At 36.4% G+C, this 18,428-nt stretch overlaps 2 protein-coding genes across 12 annotated transcripts in view; one reads left to right on the top strand and one right to left on the bottom strand.

Moving 5' to 3' along the window:
- The first annotated feature begins 335 nt into the window (after positions 1 to 335).
- On the top strand, positions 336 to 3,173 carry LOC147382824 (uncharacterized). The gene is given in 2 exon segments (XM_086427453.1): positions 336 to 2,169; positions 2,172 to 3,173. Coding segments are annotated over 2 exon segments (2,685 nt in total). The 5' UTR covers positions 336 to 362; the 3' UTR covers positions 3,050 to 3,173.
- Positions 3,174 to 4,849: 1,676 nt separating this feature from the next.
- Positions 4,850 to 18,428, bottom strand: part of LOC147382822 (uncharacterized) — a 31,951-nt gene continuing 18,372 nt past the window's right edge. Inside the window, exons 1-4 of one of the 11 annotated variants that reach the window (XM_086427477.1) lie at positions 13,791 to 14,033; positions 11,450 to 11,707; positions 9,430 to 9,584; positions 4,850 to 6,033 (exon numbers count right to left, since the gene is read on the bottom strand). In XM_086427477.1, the coding sequence (XP_086283603.1) occupies positions 4,998 to 6,023 (1,026 nt within the window). In that variant the 5' untranslated portion in view covers positions 6,024 to 6,033; positions 9,430 to 9,584; positions 11,450 to 11,707; positions 13,791 to 14,033 and the 3' untranslated portion in view covers positions 4,850 to 4,997. Of the gene's footprint in view, positions 6,034 to 9,429; positions 12,688 to 12,710; positions 13,766 to 13,790; positions 14,035 to 18,428 lie in introns of those variants that run through there. The other 10 variants (XM_086427475.1, XM_086427481.1, XM_086427474.1 and 7 more) reach the window with 10 other exon arrangements.

Here is an 18,428-nt window from a genome sequence, read left to right as displayed (position 1 = left end):
TGAGAGACACGTTGTAACGCTGTTGCCGTCAAACATGAGAGACTCATGAGAGTCATGTTCCATTATTCCATTATACATAATTATCATTATTTATTTTTGTTGAATATTCAATACTATTAATTAATTAGATATATCGTGTTTTTATAAACTGTACCAATCTTGACAGCCCATAGCAAGGAAAGTTTTTTTTTGGGTGGAGAGAGTAGAGACACGTTGCAACGTTGTTCTAGTCAAACGTAAGAGACACGTGTTCTTCTAGTCAAACGTAAGAGACACACTCTGCCTTCCATGTAATAATAATTATAAATATAATATGGTTTTTGAGAGATTAGTCAGTCATTTATTCAAGTCAGATAGTCATCATGGCTATAACATTATTACATATGAACAACAAAACTTTCTTCTTTCTCTTTCTGATGATCTCTTTTGCTTTTCTTCTTATAATACAACAACAGACTACTTCTGCATCAACAACTTCATCATCATCTTCATCATCAGCACAAGCTTTGCTCAAATGGAAGAAAAGTTTGTTCAATTCGACCGGATCTTTTATGGATTCATGGTCTGCTGATGTCACCAATCCCTGCAATTGGGATGGAATTTATTGTGACAGCAACTTCGAGATCATCGTCGGGATCGGCCTCAATGAACAGAGCCTGAATGGTACCCTTCATGAATTCGACTTCTCCGCCTTCCCCAATCTCACCTCCCTACGCCTGGGTCTCAACCGCTTGTTTGGAGAAATCCCAATTGAAATTGGGTCTCTTTCAAAACTCACTGATCTTTCTCTGTATGAGAACTATTTCACAGGTATGATCCCTTCTGAGATAGGAAATCTCTTAGATCTCCAAGATCTGTCTCTTGAGAACAATTACTTATCTGGTGCGATCCCACATGAGCTTAGTAATTTACAAAAGTTACAATGGCTCCATCTTGGTGGAAACCATCTAACGAATCCAGATCCGATTCATCAGTTTAAGGGCATGGCATCATTGACAAGACTCATTCTCTCTAGTAACTCACTGGGAGATGAGGTTCCCCCATTCATCTTTCACTGCCCCAACTTAGTCGATATGGACTTGTCTTCTAATCTTATAACAGGCCGTATTCCAGTACAACTCTTTACTAATCTTAAGAACCTCCATTACCTTTATTTGAGTGATAATTCATTGGAGGGACCGATTCCATCAGAAATCAAGTATCTTACCAAACTTCAATCCCTTTACTTGGGAATGAACAAGCTCAATGGTAAGATACCCCCCGAAATTGGCCTTCTAACTAACCTCACATACCTTGATTTATCTGATAACCCCTTTACTAGTGGGCCCATACCATCTTCCATAGGTAACCTTAGGATGCTCTACTCCCTATCTCTCTCGAATACAAGCTTGAATTCCATCATTGCCCACGAAATTGGTCCTCTAACTAACCTCATATTCCTTGATTTATCTAATAACCCGTTTACTAGTGGGCCCATACCATCTTCCATAAGTAACCTTAGGATACTCAACGCCCTAAATCTCTCGAATACAAACTTGAATTCCAGCATTCCCCATCAAATTGGTCTTCTAACTAACCTCACATTCCTTGATTTATCTAATAACCCGTTTATTAGTGGGCCCATACCATCTTCCATAGGTAACCTTAGCAATCTTTGGTCCCTATATCTCTCGAATACAAGCTTGAATTCCAGCATTCCCAATGAGCTTGGATTTTGCACCAACCTTATGGATCTTGACCTATCATTCAACCACCTCTCTGGTCCTTTGCCTCTTTCCATGGCCTCTCTAACTCAACTCAAAACCTTGCGACTCAATAATAACCAACTGTCTGGTCACATCTACCCACATTTTTTGTCCAATTGGACCCAACTTCCTTTCTTGCTACTCAATAACAATAACTTCACTGGAATAATTCCTCATGAGATTGGCGATTGCAAAGACTTAACATTCTTGCAACTCAATGATAATGATTTAAATGGTGAAATTCCTGAATCAATTTGCAATTTGAGTTCTCTTAATATCTTTCAAGCCTCCCGTAATCAATTGGAAGGATCTTTTCCAAGATGTTTGACTAATTTGAGTTATCTAGAAATTCTAGACCTTGGAAACAATAAATTACATGATACCTTCCCCTTCTGGCTAGAGTCATTGCAATCATTGAAGGTCTTATATTGAAATCCAATATATTCTATGGTCCCGTTGAAAATCCTCTAATCAGTTCTGGTTTTCAAAAGTTGCATGTCCTTGATATTTCTTCCAATGGATTTATGGGACCTTTGCCTGCAAAATACTTTCAGAGTTGGAAAGCGATGATGACACCACAACAGAATGAACTTATGGTGGGGGAAAAGTCCCCAATGTACATTGGAGAGCAAGAAAATCAATATTATAATCTCTCAATTATCCTCTCGTACAAAGGACAAGAAAGGACACTAGAGAAAATCTTGACCACCCTTGTCTCTGTAGATCTCTCCAACAACAGATTCCAAGGTGAAATTCCAAAAGTGATAGGAGATCTCAAATCACTTATTCTACTAAATTTGTCTCGCAATGACCTCATAGGTCCCATCCCATCCTCATTGGGGAACTTGAGACAACTTGAGTCATTGGATCTCTCGCAAAATAAGCTTTCAGGGGAGATTCCTCAGCAACTACTTCTTCTGACATTCCTTGCACTGTTGAACCTGACACAGAATCATCTTGAAGGAAGCATACCACGAGGTAAACAATTTGATACGTTTTCAAATGCTTCTTATCAGGGTAATCCTCGATTATGTGGAATTCCATTGCCAAGGCTATGTCAAGATGACAATGCGATTTCACCACCATTCCAACAACGCAAGGATTCAACATCTACAAGTAACCTTGATTGGAAAATATTTATGTTGATAGGATATGGATGTGGAGTGGTTATTGGCATTGCAATTGGATATACCATATTTTGGAATGAAAATGGATGGCTCACGAGGATATTTGACGGGGAAAGATGCAAACAAGTCAAAAGGTCGAAGAGGATCAATAGACTCCAAGTAAATCGAAGAGAATAAAGGTGGTCCAAAAAAAACTTTAGTTTAAATATAAACGATGTTACCAATGTGTTTGATGAAAGTTTGTATAAACTATTGTAATCAGTACCATATATCTATAAATAAAGTCATCTCATTTTTTAAATATTATCTTTCCCAAGAAAACGAAGAGAAAAATCTATCATAAAAAAGCAAGTCTATGTCTTCTAATCCTTCCAAAATGTCTAGTAGAATTTGATTTCATTGCATTAGATTCTAAAAGCATGTCACTTATGATTTTGATTAGAAGACTTTGGTACCAAATTTAACTCTTTCAAGTCCTAGATAAAAAAAAATTAAAAAAATAAAATGGCATGACTTTTACGCCATTTATCAAGACAAATTAATCGAAGTATTAGAGTTTACTCCATTCTTGAGGACGTATGCTTCCTCGGGCAAGGTTTTGTGCATTGTGTTCATTTTGCAACTATAATATATTCATTTTGTGTATCTTAAGAAGACCTATCTAATGGCGAGGTTGAAAGAAAAAAAATGAAAAATATAAATTATAGAGGTGTTTCATATCCCCTTCACAAGATAACTCCAAACCACCCTCATTTGTCTCTCGTTCCTCAATTTTACAATACCTTTTAACCCTATAAATAGAAAAAACCCTAAAATCTAGAATTAGAAAAAAAAAACCCCTAATCAAAGTTAAATTACAATTTTTACATTTACGTATATATTTAGTAATTTTTTAAGAGGGAAGAATCCTCCAAAATTAGGATTATTCCCTAATTTGATAAAATTTCTCCCAAATATTGCCATGTGGCCGCTTCAACATTTCAAGTGTCAAGATCAACGATTGAACACAACAATTGAATTGTCAATCTTGACGATTAAATTATTTATCTCAATGATTTGGATTTTTTATTTTTCGACCTTGACCCTAGATAAAAGTTTTGCCCCTAGCAGGTTAGCAAATTAAATCGACAAATTAACAATTGAATGTTGTAACAATTTTATACTTTACCTTCAAATTTTTATTTTCTTCAACATTCAAATCTCATGAATACAAAGCAATGAATTCCTTGGAGCCCCTTTCTAGGGTACCGGTTGACCCTCAACTCAGCCAGTTGCACATAGGACTTTCCGAGAGGGTGGTGCGTGTGACCATGGAATTAGTCTCACCCGAACGGTGGGGATACTCAGAATATGGAAAATAAATAAATAATTCTCGAGAACAAAATATAATTTGTAGGGAGGTTGAAGATGAGGGGTTGAAGATCTGTTTAGCTAAATGACAGATCAAGAATTGAACTTTCCTCGGAAACTGTTTTTCCACTTGAATTTTCCAGCAATTAAACACACCCTTAGTTTAATTTCTATCATATACTACTGCCGTAAAATGGCATTTAAATTTTATAAACTTCTTTGACTTTTTCTGGTGTGGCCATCTATAATCTGATGCAGTTCACAACTTCACAATCTTATCGAGGTCTTAAATCATGAAATCGCGTTAACGAATGATACTTAGATGACTATGATAATTAAGAACTACCCTTCAATTAAACTCAAAAGCTATGGGAGATTGGAATTTCTTTATGGGATTATAAAAGGGCCATAACTCCCTAATGGTGACATACGATTTTTTTTTGAGATCCTAAAGTCTCCATTTAAAACACAAATCATATAATTTACTCTATGGAAATTTAAGGCATGGAGTAAAAAAGATCACCAAAATTCTAATTCCTCCATCATCCTGCAACCCAATTTCTCTCCGCTACTAAAAGTGTCCGAATCAATAGCTCTGCAGCAACCTAGAATTTCAGTACGATTAAATGCGACAAGTGAAATGTTAATGGGATTGAGGCAATTCTGCACGGTATTAAAACATTAACACGGAAACCCCTGTTAACAAGCAGATGAGAATACAATATCCGCAAATTGGTTTGTTAACTGGAAAATTACCAGAGGGGCACAACGTGCATCATGGAAGATCTTCATCAGGCCTGGACCGTGTAAACCTCCGACGCCTCCTTGGTATCGAAGTAATCTCATCACCGGTCTCACTTGCCAGATTCCAATCCTCTTCGTCATCTTGCAAGCCCAACAGATTCTCACCCCAAAGGTTCTGACGATCAGAAAATGGTCCAGAAGAGAGCCAATACCTTCTCCAATGTCTCGACATACCCCTCCACTCAAATGGTCTCATCATCTGATATAGAATGAATGAAGTTAAAAATGGATCGCTGCCTTCCCTATGACCATCGCCAGTTTTGATAGCATAGTCCCCAAGCAAAATGGCACCTGGCATGGCTGAACGTATGGCACTGACAATGTCACCGTAATCTTGCTCGTGCTCAAGGCATCGCCAAGTGCGTTGCCGCAATGGGTCTATAACAGCAGGTCGAGTTGTTGGGTAATCTTTTCCAGCATGCCTTCGTAGCTCCATGTAGTTACCGAAGAATGAGCACAACTCCAAGGAATAGCTCCGATGTTTTAGATCAAGATATTGTCTGGCCTCTTCTACGATTTTCCAACCTTTCACAGCTCCTCTACATAATGGACATGATAAGTTTCCTCCACCAATGGCACTTTGCCCAAAATGTTCAAGATCACCTGTTTCAACAATGCCATTGTCCCGCATTTCTAAATACCTATGTAGTTCTTCACCATTATTTTCTAAATTGTTGTATTCGTTAACTTCAGTCGAGTTGTTTCTCATTCCACTTGCCCCTAAAACAGATTCATTAGTATAATCATGAAGCGACTCTTGATCAAGCCCCAAAGAGCTGTTCCCAAAGTATTTTTTAAACCTATCCAAGCAATTTGAATGTCTGTAACTTGAGTCATATATGTAAGGCCTGCAACCCTTATCATATGAACTGCACAGGAGGAGAACAGCATTATATGGATGGTCCATGCAGATTGGACATGAAGCCTCTTCCCATTCCTTGTGCAGATCATGGATATGTGTGCCAATGGACGTGCTCCCTTTCATATCTGTCATCATCTTGGATGAACTGTTTTAATTATTGCAAAACATTAAATTTATCAGAACACTAGTTGTTTCTTTTGGAAAAAAGCATAAATTGATTACAGCAACTAAATTTAATGCAATCACAGCAAAAAGGGTAGCTTATACTACAGAAAGCTTAATCCTTCCCTTGAAAAAATCTACAATATGGAAAAAGGAGTCTACAATAAGATAGAACCCCTCCTACTTTCCATGGAGTTTCATCACGTATCAAGGAGGGTTGAAACGGCTACAACCTTGCTTTTGACATATCGCAGCCTAGGTTCTCTTGGATGCATGGTTTTATGTTCAACATTCCCAATCTTGTCACTCTACTTGGCTGTACTCATTCTATTCACATAGTGACTAAACGAAAATTTCCTAAAGTCTGATCAAAACTCAATGGCCAAACATGCCCTAAGCATATCTACACTTCAGCCAATAAATTCAATTTCTATGATAGTAGAAAAATATGGAAATGGAACTAGTCTTTAGGGTGAGGATTCAGACGTTGCACCCTCTACCATAAATGTTACATGCACCGATGCACATCTAGTGTGACCCTGAGACGTCATGTAGATTGCCATATGGTAAAATCCAATTATGCCATGTGGCACTATGCAAGGTTCCCAAGTGACCTAGGTAGGCGTCTATCCTAAAATGCTACATGCAAATCTAATAAGCACTCTGGGACACCATGCATATTGCCATGTGATAAAATCTAACTATACTATGTGACATGGTGGACGGTGCCTTGGTAGGCGGTTGCACACCCTTGGTCTCTTGTGACACTAGTACCTATGTGTCATTGCCAAGAAGGCCGACATATTGCAATATGGGCTTGCACGTGCCTTGCTTCCTGGGTTGTTGGCACCCCTGCGGTATTAATTATCCATGACACCATGGCTAGTGTGTCCTTGACGCCCAATTGCTATTGACAATGGGAAGCTTTGTCTTGGTACATGATGTGTGTTATGTTTGTGCAATTACTAGGAAAATGAAGGAACAGCCCAATTACCAGGAAAAAAATCCTACTAAAGCTAGTTCTATAACCTATAGGTTGATCTTTAGGTCTATATTATATTCTCCAAGTTATTGAACCTAGTCTTGTGTGTCCAAGAAGTTGGAAGGTATCATTTTAAGAAATATGAAAAAGAAATTAGAATCGGCATAACCAAAAATATGCTACCGTCGCATATCCAAAAATATGCTATCCAACAAATATGCGATGGCATACTGACCGTTGGACACATAATTTTTATTTTTATTTTTATTTTTATTTTATTTTTCCTTTAAACTCTCTTTTACCCCCTCATACTTCTTTTACATCATCTCTACTACCTTTTAATAATCTAATCTCTTTCTTACTCTCCTCACAAAGCTTCCAACTCTTAAATCTCTCTATTCTCTACTCTCAATTCTCAAACTTCAAGTCTCAACTCAAGTCACTCTCTCTCACCTCTTAAGACTTGAAGACAAAGAAAGCAATCAACTACTAAAGTAAAGATTCAAGAATCAAGTGAAGTCATCAAAATTTGAAGATCAAGAATAAAGATTCATCCAACTCAAGTTCAACCTTCAATTTCAAGAATCAAGATTGATCAAGTATTAACTATCAACCTTCAACTCAAGACTTGAGAATCAAGATTCATTCAACCTTCAAGTTCAAGTGTTCAACCTCAACCTTCAAGAATCAACTTTCAAGAACGATCAAATCAAATCAGTATTCATCATCAAACATCAACATCAACATCATCATTCATCAATTCAAGAATCTTAAAAACTTTCATTAATCACCATCTTTTTTCTCTTCTACTAGTACAACTTAGGTTGAGATTGAGGTTGAGGTATATATATATTTTAATAGTTGTTATGTGTTCTCTATTTTTTTAGTTGTTTTTTATTTTACTTGTTAAAAACTTAAAAATTAGTATGTCGTCCTCACCGGCCAACTCTTCCCTACGGCATAAATCAAATGATCCCGGTCGGAAATACAATCATTACTGTAGTCCAAATGAAAAGAGTCTATAACATGTGAGTCGTGCGAATACATTAGTAAAGGTGGCATTGCGCGCCACAGACAACATTTAGTACACATGCCAAGATCAAATGCTATGACATGTGAAAAAGTTACTCCCGAAATCAGAAAAGAACTAGTGGAGTACATGGACAAGACTACAAAATAAAAAACAGATGAGGGCCATAAATCTAGAAAGCTATATGAAAGGTGGTGGTCGAGAGGAGGATGATAATGATATCACTACATATGATACCCCTCCCACGTCAACGAGGCGTAGTAGACCATCGAATCCACCACCACTAACTCAATGACCTGCTCAAAGAGCTCGTTCTCATGGTCCACTAGATAGGTGGGGTAGACCACATCCAAAGATGTGGTTGACCAAAGAGGGAAAGTTAAAGGTCCATACCAAACCACCATTGAACATAGCACCAAAGATAGGAAGAAAATCATTCTATATATATAGTCAAATGGCTATATCAAGTTGGAATTGCATTCAGCACTGTCAAATTAAAGAGTTTCAAAGTAATGATGGAATCAATAGGTCAATTTGGACCTGGCATGAAACCACCTTATCAGGAAATAAGAGAGCCATGTTCACCCATGAGTTAATTAACAATATTGAGAATCATGAAAAACCTATATGTATACTCTGATAGTTGATGGATGAACTAATAGCAGAGTAACAAAAAACAACATTTTTTTTTTTGAAAAATACGCGTCTTATATCTCGAGCAATTAAAACAATTAAAAAAAAGTCACGTTTCTTACGTTTTAAATGTGTTTGTTACGTTTTAAACAAGTTTATTTCATGTTTTTTTCAAATTTAAAAAAAAAAAAATTCTTTTTTTAATGTGGGATTTGATACATAATAGAATTTGGTGATTCATAAATGTAAAAAATATGCGATTTGAAGATACTATCTTGATTTTATGATTTTTCATTTTTTCCAATCGTACATTATTTTTAACAAATGATATGTTGATGAGTAAACTATTTTTGGCATCATAACAAGTATAATTATGTTTGAGAACATGTTATATTAGAAACATAGAATAAATTAAAATAAATTTCTTATGTATTATTAAATATATACATTTTTCATATTTTGTAAATATATATTTTTTACCTTTTATGTTTAATCATCTTTTTCCTGTTTTCTACGTTTTTTTTCCAAAATTTTCCCTTGTCGTTTTAAATCCATACTCCAACTTTGTGACTATGACTAATAGAATCGGTCAGTCAATAATTAAATTTTTAGTTAATTATCCGACTAGAATAATGTTCCTAAAATTCATAGATGCATCAGCCGAGTTTCTTTTCCAACTGTTAGATAAAACAATTGAGGAAATTAGTGAGGACAATGTTGTCCAAGTTGGTCACCTTTTAATGGATAAGCGTCCTTGTTTGGTTGCAAGTCACCTTTTATTCAACTGCTTACATCCTTAATCCAGTAGTATACTTCTAACCTGTCAATCAAGATGAGGCGGATTCAACGCATATGGTTAGATTTCTTTAAGTTTGGGAAAGAATGATTCCTGAACAGACAGAATAAGATGCAAAATCAACATAGTTAGATCGTTACAAGAATTGCGAAGGGATCTTTGAATAACATATAGTCAAAAGGCATAGAACAATGAAAATTCCAAGTAAAAAAAAAAAAAAAAAAATTGGGTTTATAATTGAGTTATTTGACATATTTTTTATCTAATCCCTATTCTAGTTAAATATAAATATTTAAATGTAGTATTTTGATGTATACAACAACTGATTGCTGGCCGACATATGTAGTTGATCTTATTACAAAGGATCCATGTTTGAAAAGGTTGGCCATATGGATTCTTGGCCTAACATGTTCTACATCGGACTGCAAACGCAATTGTAGCACATTTGAGATGGTAACAACTAAGAACTAAACTAAGTAAAACACTTAATATTTTACTTCATTCTTTCAATAATATAACTTAAGTATCTAATATTTATAAATTGTTGTGTATATATCGATCAAAAAATAAAAATTTGTTGTCTATTGAACAAACACAAACTAAAAAGAAAAACAGACTAGAACAAAAGAAGTTGAATGATGGTGTTCATACAATACAAACAAAAATTTCACAAATGATTCAAGATGAGAAAATAGAATCTTGGCTTCTATGATCCCATCTCTATTGATAATCTTGGCATAGATCATTCATGAATCACTGATGCACGGGACGAGCTTGTGGAGGAGAAAGCAGATTTCTCACTGACATCAAGACCTGGAGAAAGCTCAAGCCAAAAAAGAAGTGGCACTGGTCGACACTCGAGGCAATTAGAAGACAAAGATGAAATACAAGAAAATGATGGTGAAGACGAAGTAGTACAAGGTCAAGGAGATGAAGAATTGGTGAGATCTGAAGACGAAGAGACTAAGGAGGATGAAGTGTATGTAGAGGAGGGTGATGACGACAGGAAAGGAAGCAACAATGACAATCCTAGTGGAGATGTTTCACAATGAATTAGGGATGCTTGTGTAAAGTATCAAACTAACTATTAGAGTTAATTGCTTAAACGTTTCTATGAGTATTTCATGTATTTGTATGAATATTTAGCTATTTGACTGATTGTTTTTTTTATAGTTAATTATTTTTAGTCTTTTACAAGTGTGTTTTGGTGTATGACTGAACTATGATTTATGAATGAAAGTATGATATTTATGCATTGCTTAATTATGATGTATTTTTTTGGAATTTTTTAGCATTTTTTAATATTTTCTGCATTTTTTCAAAAAAAAAAAAAAAAATTGCTGCATATGCAAACAACATGTGCTAGTCGTACACACTCGCATAAGCTATTTAACAACATTAATAAGAATGTTATTCTTCATGTGGATGATAGTCCCACTCGGAGTACTCAAGTGGGTCTCCAAGTGCCGAAGACAAGCAGGACTGTGCCACTTCCAAATTCCAATTAATAACTCAAAAATCAACTTATTCCTGGTCAATGGCAAATAGTTCCGCAAAGATTTTTACTAACATGTCCATGCAACTCTTTTGTAAATCTAGTTCATAATGATACAAAATGGGTAGAAGATTATTCAGCAAAATATGGTTTGAGTATAGCTGTTTCATAGACTAATGTTAATATTCCTTAATGCAGTGATCTTGTGTTCTAATATCATTATGCTAGAGATTGGGTAAAAAATGGATATGACGATGTCCATAGTGATTCAAACATAAATCACTCTCACCGTCCATCAATATTAGATACCGTACGTATAGCTGTTACATATTTACATATGTAAATATTTTCTTGCAGGCGATAATAAAAAATTAGGTAGAAAATAAGAAATAAATGTGAACAATCCATAAGATACACAAGTAAATCAAGGTAGCATACTAACAAAAACAACATGGCTACTCACCACAAAGAGGAAACTCTGAACAATACCCCTTATATCTTCTGAATTTTTATGCCACTAATCAGATAAAATATGTGAAAGATGACAACCTTGAGTTGTTCTGATGATGAAAATCCTTATAAAATCCAAGCCTCAAATAATGCTTCAATGAATGTAACAAATATTCCACTTTCTACAAAATTTTGAAGAATAATGAAGGCTTGAGCTAGAGCATTAACGACTATGTCTTATACCACAAAATCATGAATGAGTCCTAAAAACCTGCACTTATATCAGGGAACAAAGGTGAAGTTGAAGAACATATTATCCCAACAAACAAAAAAGTATAGAAGCACTTCTACACCAGCACAATCCAATACCAAATTCATAATAAAAAACCGAGAAACACACGCGCAAGATATCAAATATAACTATTAAGTCAAAACTCTTATAATAAGATGGGCATGATGATATCAACTGTGGCTCCATTTCAGATTGGAAAACAAAGAATTATTTGTTTGATCATGAAATCAAAATTAGGACCCAAACCAAAATATTCAAAACTAGACAAACATTCATCATCCAATGCACATCCATAATCATGGGAAAACAAGGATAATTCTCTTAAGAGAAATCTGCATGAATCAACAAAACAAAGACAAATATACAGATTTTGATCAGAAAAATAAATAGAATCAATGACCAAATACTAGAAACTACTAAAACCCAATTCCAATACCCTTTGCAGCATAAATTTAAAAAAAATAAAAAACAAAAAATTACATATTGAGAATCGATGTGCTAAATTTCTGAACCCAATCAAAATTTTGAACCCTAGCCCAAACCATAACATGATACCAATTCCATTCTACCAAAACTAAGAATCCAAAGCCTAATCCTGACCAAATTGAAATTCCTAAAACCCAATTTCAGTACCCTTTGCAGCATAAATTGAAACAAAATGATATATTTCCTCTATAAGATTGAATCAGACAATAGGTATGCTAAATATTCTTAACCCAATTGAATTTTTGAACCCTAACACGATACCTATTCCTTCCAACCAAAACTAAGAATCCTAACACTAATCCTGACCAAATTAATATCGATCCATTCAATCCACAAAAAAATAGCACCAGAATTGTTCCAATTAGATGAGATGATGCAGATTAAATTCAAAATAACGAATCCATCAGGTAAAATCAAATTCAAATACAAATGAATTACAGCAAAATTAACTAATTAATAAACAAAGAAATTGAGGGGAAAAAGAAGCGGATTTTACACTAATTGGTTGCTGTCGGGCTAACAAAACAAATTGGGCTTTTTTTTCTGAATTTAATTTCTCCTTTCATCCGGGAAATTAGGGACAGAAGGGAAGGAATCCCATGTGAATGAAACAAAAAAAAAAAATGGTGCTTTGGTACACAGAAAAAATCGAGAGCTGTTACTGGCACCCCAACTTTTACTTATTACTCCACAATTAAAATAAAGAAGGGATTTTTCCCAGAACATGTAAAATTTTCGGTTTCAACATACTGTTCATTTTAATTCTCAAAACATGATTTCCCAATGAATTAGTCCCTTTTATAATCAACAAATTCGTTGATAAATTACCTACGAGATCGCTCATATGAAAAAATTGTAGTATTTCATTTACGAAGTTGTTGATATTAAAAGTGACGAAAACACAAATTCATAGATTATAAAAGTGATGAATGCTCTGGAAAAGTGTGTTTTGAGAATTAAATTGAATAGTGAACGGAACTCGGAATTTCGTCATATTCATCGCACAAAATGGAGATTCACCCAATAAAAAAAATAAGCAATTGGTTGAGAATAAGTAAAAGTTTGAGTGCCAATAGAAGTTCTCTCTCAAATTTTTATTTTTTTTACTTTAAGATTTTATATGAGCCTAATCATGATAGTAAGCAATTATTGAAATCGTTTGATTAGGGTGCAACTTGGTTCGGGTTGGTTCGGTTTAGAGCAAAATCAGAACCGAACCGACCAAGGTCGGTTCCATTATATGAGAACCAGAACCGAACCAAATTGGTCTAGAACCGAACCAACCCAAACCGACTTTAATTTGGTTCGGTTCCATGGGTTGCCAAAAATTTCTTAAACAAATAATTTTAATAAAAAAATAAAAAATAAAAACTGGCTCATGCATAATTTTGGAGTTTGATAATGTCATCTAAAACAGTATATTTCTTAAAATTTTAATTAATTTTTGTGTTAGATAATAAACAACTTCATATATTTTTACATAAATAAAAAATTTATTTAATAAAAAAAATTAAAAGAACTTATCTCTATAATTTCAGGGAAAACCCAACAAATTAATATAGTTAGAAATACTAACCTATTTCTCAAAGATACTTAGAAATTGGGGGCATTTTAGATCTGTGCTGCAGAGATGCGATCCTTATCGATCGACAAACCAACAAATCTGACTGTTCTTCAACTCCAAGAGACAAAAGAGAGAGAGAGACAGAGATAGAGAGATCCTCCAGTCGCCGGAGTTGACAGGCAATCCGTAGCCCACAGCCAGCCAACCACACCTCTGCTTGCAAGAGACGCGAGAGAGAGAGAGACGAAAGAGAGATGATCTGCCTAACAGAGGTTGAAATGAGCTTTGTTCAATCTGCTTTTTATTGATCAGAATTGGTATATAAATACAATAGGTAGAATACCAAAAAGTTTGTTACAGATCCTATAAGTCAGCAGATCCTATAGAGTCTGTTACAGACTAATTCCTAAGCTTGATAACTACAGCTAATAAACATTTAAATAATACAATCAAATAGCTAAAACTAAGGAGATAAGGAGATCAATTATTCCTCTATTATGCCCCCTCAAGATGGAGCTCGGGAGAGAAGTCCAATCTTGAACTTGAGTTGAAGAAAACGTTGTCGAGGAAGAGGCTTTGTAAGGGCATTAGCAATTTGATCTTCAGATGACACATGAGCAACACGAAGAACACCATTTTGAACCTGATCCCGAATGAAATGAAAGTCAATTGCAACATGCTTCATTCTTGAATGGAAAACTGGATTGGAACATAGTTGGTTGGCGCCAATGTTATCACAATAAATTACGGGACAGCAGGGAAGCTTAAAACCAAGATCAGATAAAAGATAGCAGATCCAATTTAGCTCAGCAGCAGTATTAGCAACAGATCGATACTCTGCCTCAGTAGAGGATCTAGCGACAGTCCTTTGCTTTTTAGAGCTCCAAGATACAGGATTTCTATCGAGGTACACAACATAGGCACCTGTGGATGCAAATGTGTATTTGTCCCCTGCCCAATCAGCATCAGAAAAGGCATACAAACTAGTAGATGAGTCATGATATATTTGTAAACCATCATTAATGGAACCAACTAGATAGCGTAATAGTCTTTTGACAAAGGACCAATGCTCAGTTGTGGGACAATGCATATATTGGGAGAGCTTATTGACAGCAAAGGCAATGTCTGGCCTTGTAATTAGCAAATATTGAAGGCTGCCAACTACTGTTCGATATTCGGATGGATCAGATAGAGAAGAGCCTGAGTTTAACATGAGAGAAGGACTTGTTGGCATTGGTGTGAGAACAGATCTGGCTTCGTGCATCTTTGTTTGTGTTAAAAGATCCATAATATAACGCCGTTGAGAGAGTAAGACACCACTTTTGTTGGGAACAACCTCAACACCGAGAAAATAAGTTAACATTCCAAGATCTTTGACTGAGAACCGTTGAGCAAGAACAGACACAAATTGATTCACTATGGTGGAATTGTTTCCCGTGAGAATAATATCATGAACATATACAATGAGATATAGAATATGACCATCGGCATTGAAGACAAATAGAGAAGCATCAGCATGTGAGTTCTTAAATCCAGAAGAAAGAAGAAAAGTGCGAAGTTCATGGTACCAGGCCCGAGGAGCTTGTTTCAAGCCATAGATTGCTTTTCTCAGTTTGCAAACATGTGAAGGATTGTCTTTATCAAAAAATCCTGGTGGCTGAGACATATAAACATTCTCTGAAAGGCTACCTTGAAGGAAAGCATTGTTTACATCAAGTTGCCTTAATGACCAACCTCGACTCACAGCTATACTGAGCACAACACGAATTGTGGTTGGTTTAACAACAGGGCTAAAAGTGTCATGATAATCTATACCAGGACGTTGGTGAAAGCCCTTTGCAACCAGACGAGCCTTGAACCTATCAACAGAACCATCTGATTTGCGTTTAGTTCTGAAAATCCACTTACATCCAACGAGATTTTGACTTGTATCAGGTGGAACTAACTCCCATGTTCCATTCTTTGCCAAAGCATCGTACTCTTCAGACATAGCCCGACGCCATTTATGATCTTTGAGAGCTTGGGTCACTGTGGTTGGTTAAAGGTCATTGGGCTTGGATAGTTGAATGTGAAGGTTCATCTTCTTGAGGGGTTTGTGAATGTTGTTCTTGGCTCTAGTGGTCATTGTGTGAGTGGTTTGGGGATGTATTTCCGGTAGATTATTTCTTGGTGTTGGTTGCTGGGAGGTGATGGGTTCAGGTGAGGTTGATACTTGTTGGGTGTCAGCCAAGGGTGATGCTGATGGAGCTTCGCTAGGCAACTGCTGATGTGCGTCCACTGCTGATGGTGAATTGAGTGGTGATAACAGAGATGTGAAGGAGACACGAAGAGGTGGAGGAATCCAAGTGGCGATAGAGTTGAATTGGGGACGAGGTAATTGTTTGGAGAGATGGGTGAAAGGAAAAGAAGACTCAACAAACTTAACATGTCGAGAGACATAGATTTTGGAAGTTGATGGATCAAGACAATAGTAAGCACTTTGAGTTAAGGAATATCCAATGAAAACACATGGTTTGGAGCGAGACTCTAGTTTGTGAGTTATGTAAGGTCGAAGCCATGGGTAACAAAGACAACCAAATATTTTTAGTTTGGAGTAATTTGGAGGAGTTCTAAAAATATTTTCAAATGGAGAGGAGAGATTGAGTGTAGGTGTTGGCATGCGGTTGATTAAGTAGACTGCTGTGGCAAATGCATGAGACCAATAAGTAAGAGGAAGAGATGCATGGGAGAGTAAAGCCAAGCTAGTTTCAACAATGTGAAGATGTCTTCTTTCAGAAAAACCGTTGTGTTCAGGTGTGTGGGCTGGTGTGGTGAGGTGAGAAATTCCATTAGTTGCAAGGAAATCAGAAAGGGCTATGTATTCTCCACCATTGTCAGAGTAGAGTGTTTTGATATTTTTGTCAAAGTATTTTTCAACGATTGTTTTAAAATGAATAAAGATAGCTTTGACTTCTGATTTTTGCTTAAGAGGATAAAACCAGATGTATTTTGTGAAATGATCAATGAAGATTACATAGTATTTAAATCCATCTTTTGAGATTATTGGGGAAGTCCAAACATCAGAAAAGATAGTTTCAAGGGGTTGAGTGGAGACAAGTGTGGATGTGGAGAATGTCAATTTATGACTCTTATTACAAAGGCAAGCATTACAAGAAAAATCAGATGACAGAGAGGAAACTAAGCCTAGTTTATTACTGGAAACAATGTGTTTCAAAATTGAAAAAGCTGGATGTCCTAGCCTATGATGCCATTCAAAGGAGGAAGTCTTTGTGCTGGAAAAGGCAAGTAGTGGAGAGGTTATTGGCCACTCATAGACACCATCTTTAGTTCGGCCCTTCAGAAGTGTTACCCCCGTGCGAAGTTCCTTCACAAGAAAAACAGATGGTAAGAATTCAATTGAAACATTGTTTGTGTTGCAAAATTGTGAAATTGAGATTAGATTCTTTTTCATATTTGGAACACAAAGAACATTGTTTAATTGAAAAGTGTTTTGTGGGGATGTGAGAGAGGTAGAACCAATGTGGGTAATGGGGAGACCCGAGCCATCTCCGATCATGATGTCATCTAAGCCATTGTATGGAGTATGCATGGAAAGATTGTTTAGATCAGCAGTAACATGGTGAGAGGCACCGCTGTCCAAGAGCCAAGATGGACTAGTTGGACTAGCAGCATAATGTGCCCTTGGTTGCCTTGGTGAAGTAGGATGATAAGTTGGAGTAGTGGAGTTGTTGTTGGGCGATTGGATTGGTACCAGCCGAAATGAAGGGCACCTCTTTGCAGTGTGGCCTTGTATTTTGCAAATCTGACAGTATCCCAAATATGGACGTGAAGAACGAGTTCCTGGAGTTGAGGTTGGTCCGCCACTTGGTGGTGTGGAATACCGATTTGGATTGTTGTTGTTGGGTCGCCAAGAGGTGCTGTTGTTGCGTGAGCCTGATGGTGGGTGCCAATTTGATGTGTTTCGACTGGAGGGATTTGCAGTAGCAAGAAAATGAAAAAGTTCTGTTTTTGTTGTTTCCAATGTTGCTTCAAAGTTGAGCAACTTTTCATGAAGCTCTTCAAAGGTGATTGAGGTGTCTCTAGCTTGAACAGCACGAACTAGTTCCTTGTACTCATCACCAAGTCCATCTAGTATTTTTTCGGTGAGATCTTCTGTGTCAAGTGGTGCTCCAAGAAGAGCAAGTTCATCAGTTCGTGCCTTTATGGTCTGCAAAAATTCAGTCACACTTTCAGGACCCTTTGTGATCTTCTTTAGTTGGTTTTTAACCTGCTTGATGCGGCCACGAGAAGGTTTGGCATATGTGTTGGCCAAGATGGTCCATGCTTCACAAGAAGATTTGGCTTGTGCAATGAATGGAATGATGGTTGGGGAGAGGGAGCCAATGATGGCATTGAGGATTAGTTGATCCTGTCGAATCCAGATAGTATGATCTAGATTTGGTATAGTGGTGTTGTTTTGGGTGATGGTGGCTGCTGGACATGGTTTTGATCCATCAACATAGCCTAATAGATCATAGCCAATGAATAAGGTGTTAAATTGCAACTTCCATGAGATATAGTTGCTGGATGTGAGTTTAATAGGAGTTTGTGCAGCCACATTGATGGTGATGAGGGTGTTATTATGTTCATTGGTGTTGTGAATGGTGGTTG

The sequence above is a fragment of the Akebia trifoliata genome, chromosome 16 (genome assembly GCF_017979445.1).
Source record: "Akebia trifoliata isolate Shusen 1 chromosome 16, ASM1797944v1, whole genome shotgun sequence".
Taxonomy (NCBI): Eukaryota; Viridiplantae; Streptophyta; class Magnoliopsida; order Ranunculales; family Lardizabalaceae; genus Akebia; species Akebia trifoliata.
The sequence above is the reverse complement of the archived record's forward strand: the minus strand, read 5'-3'. Positions and strand labels throughout refer to the sequence as shown.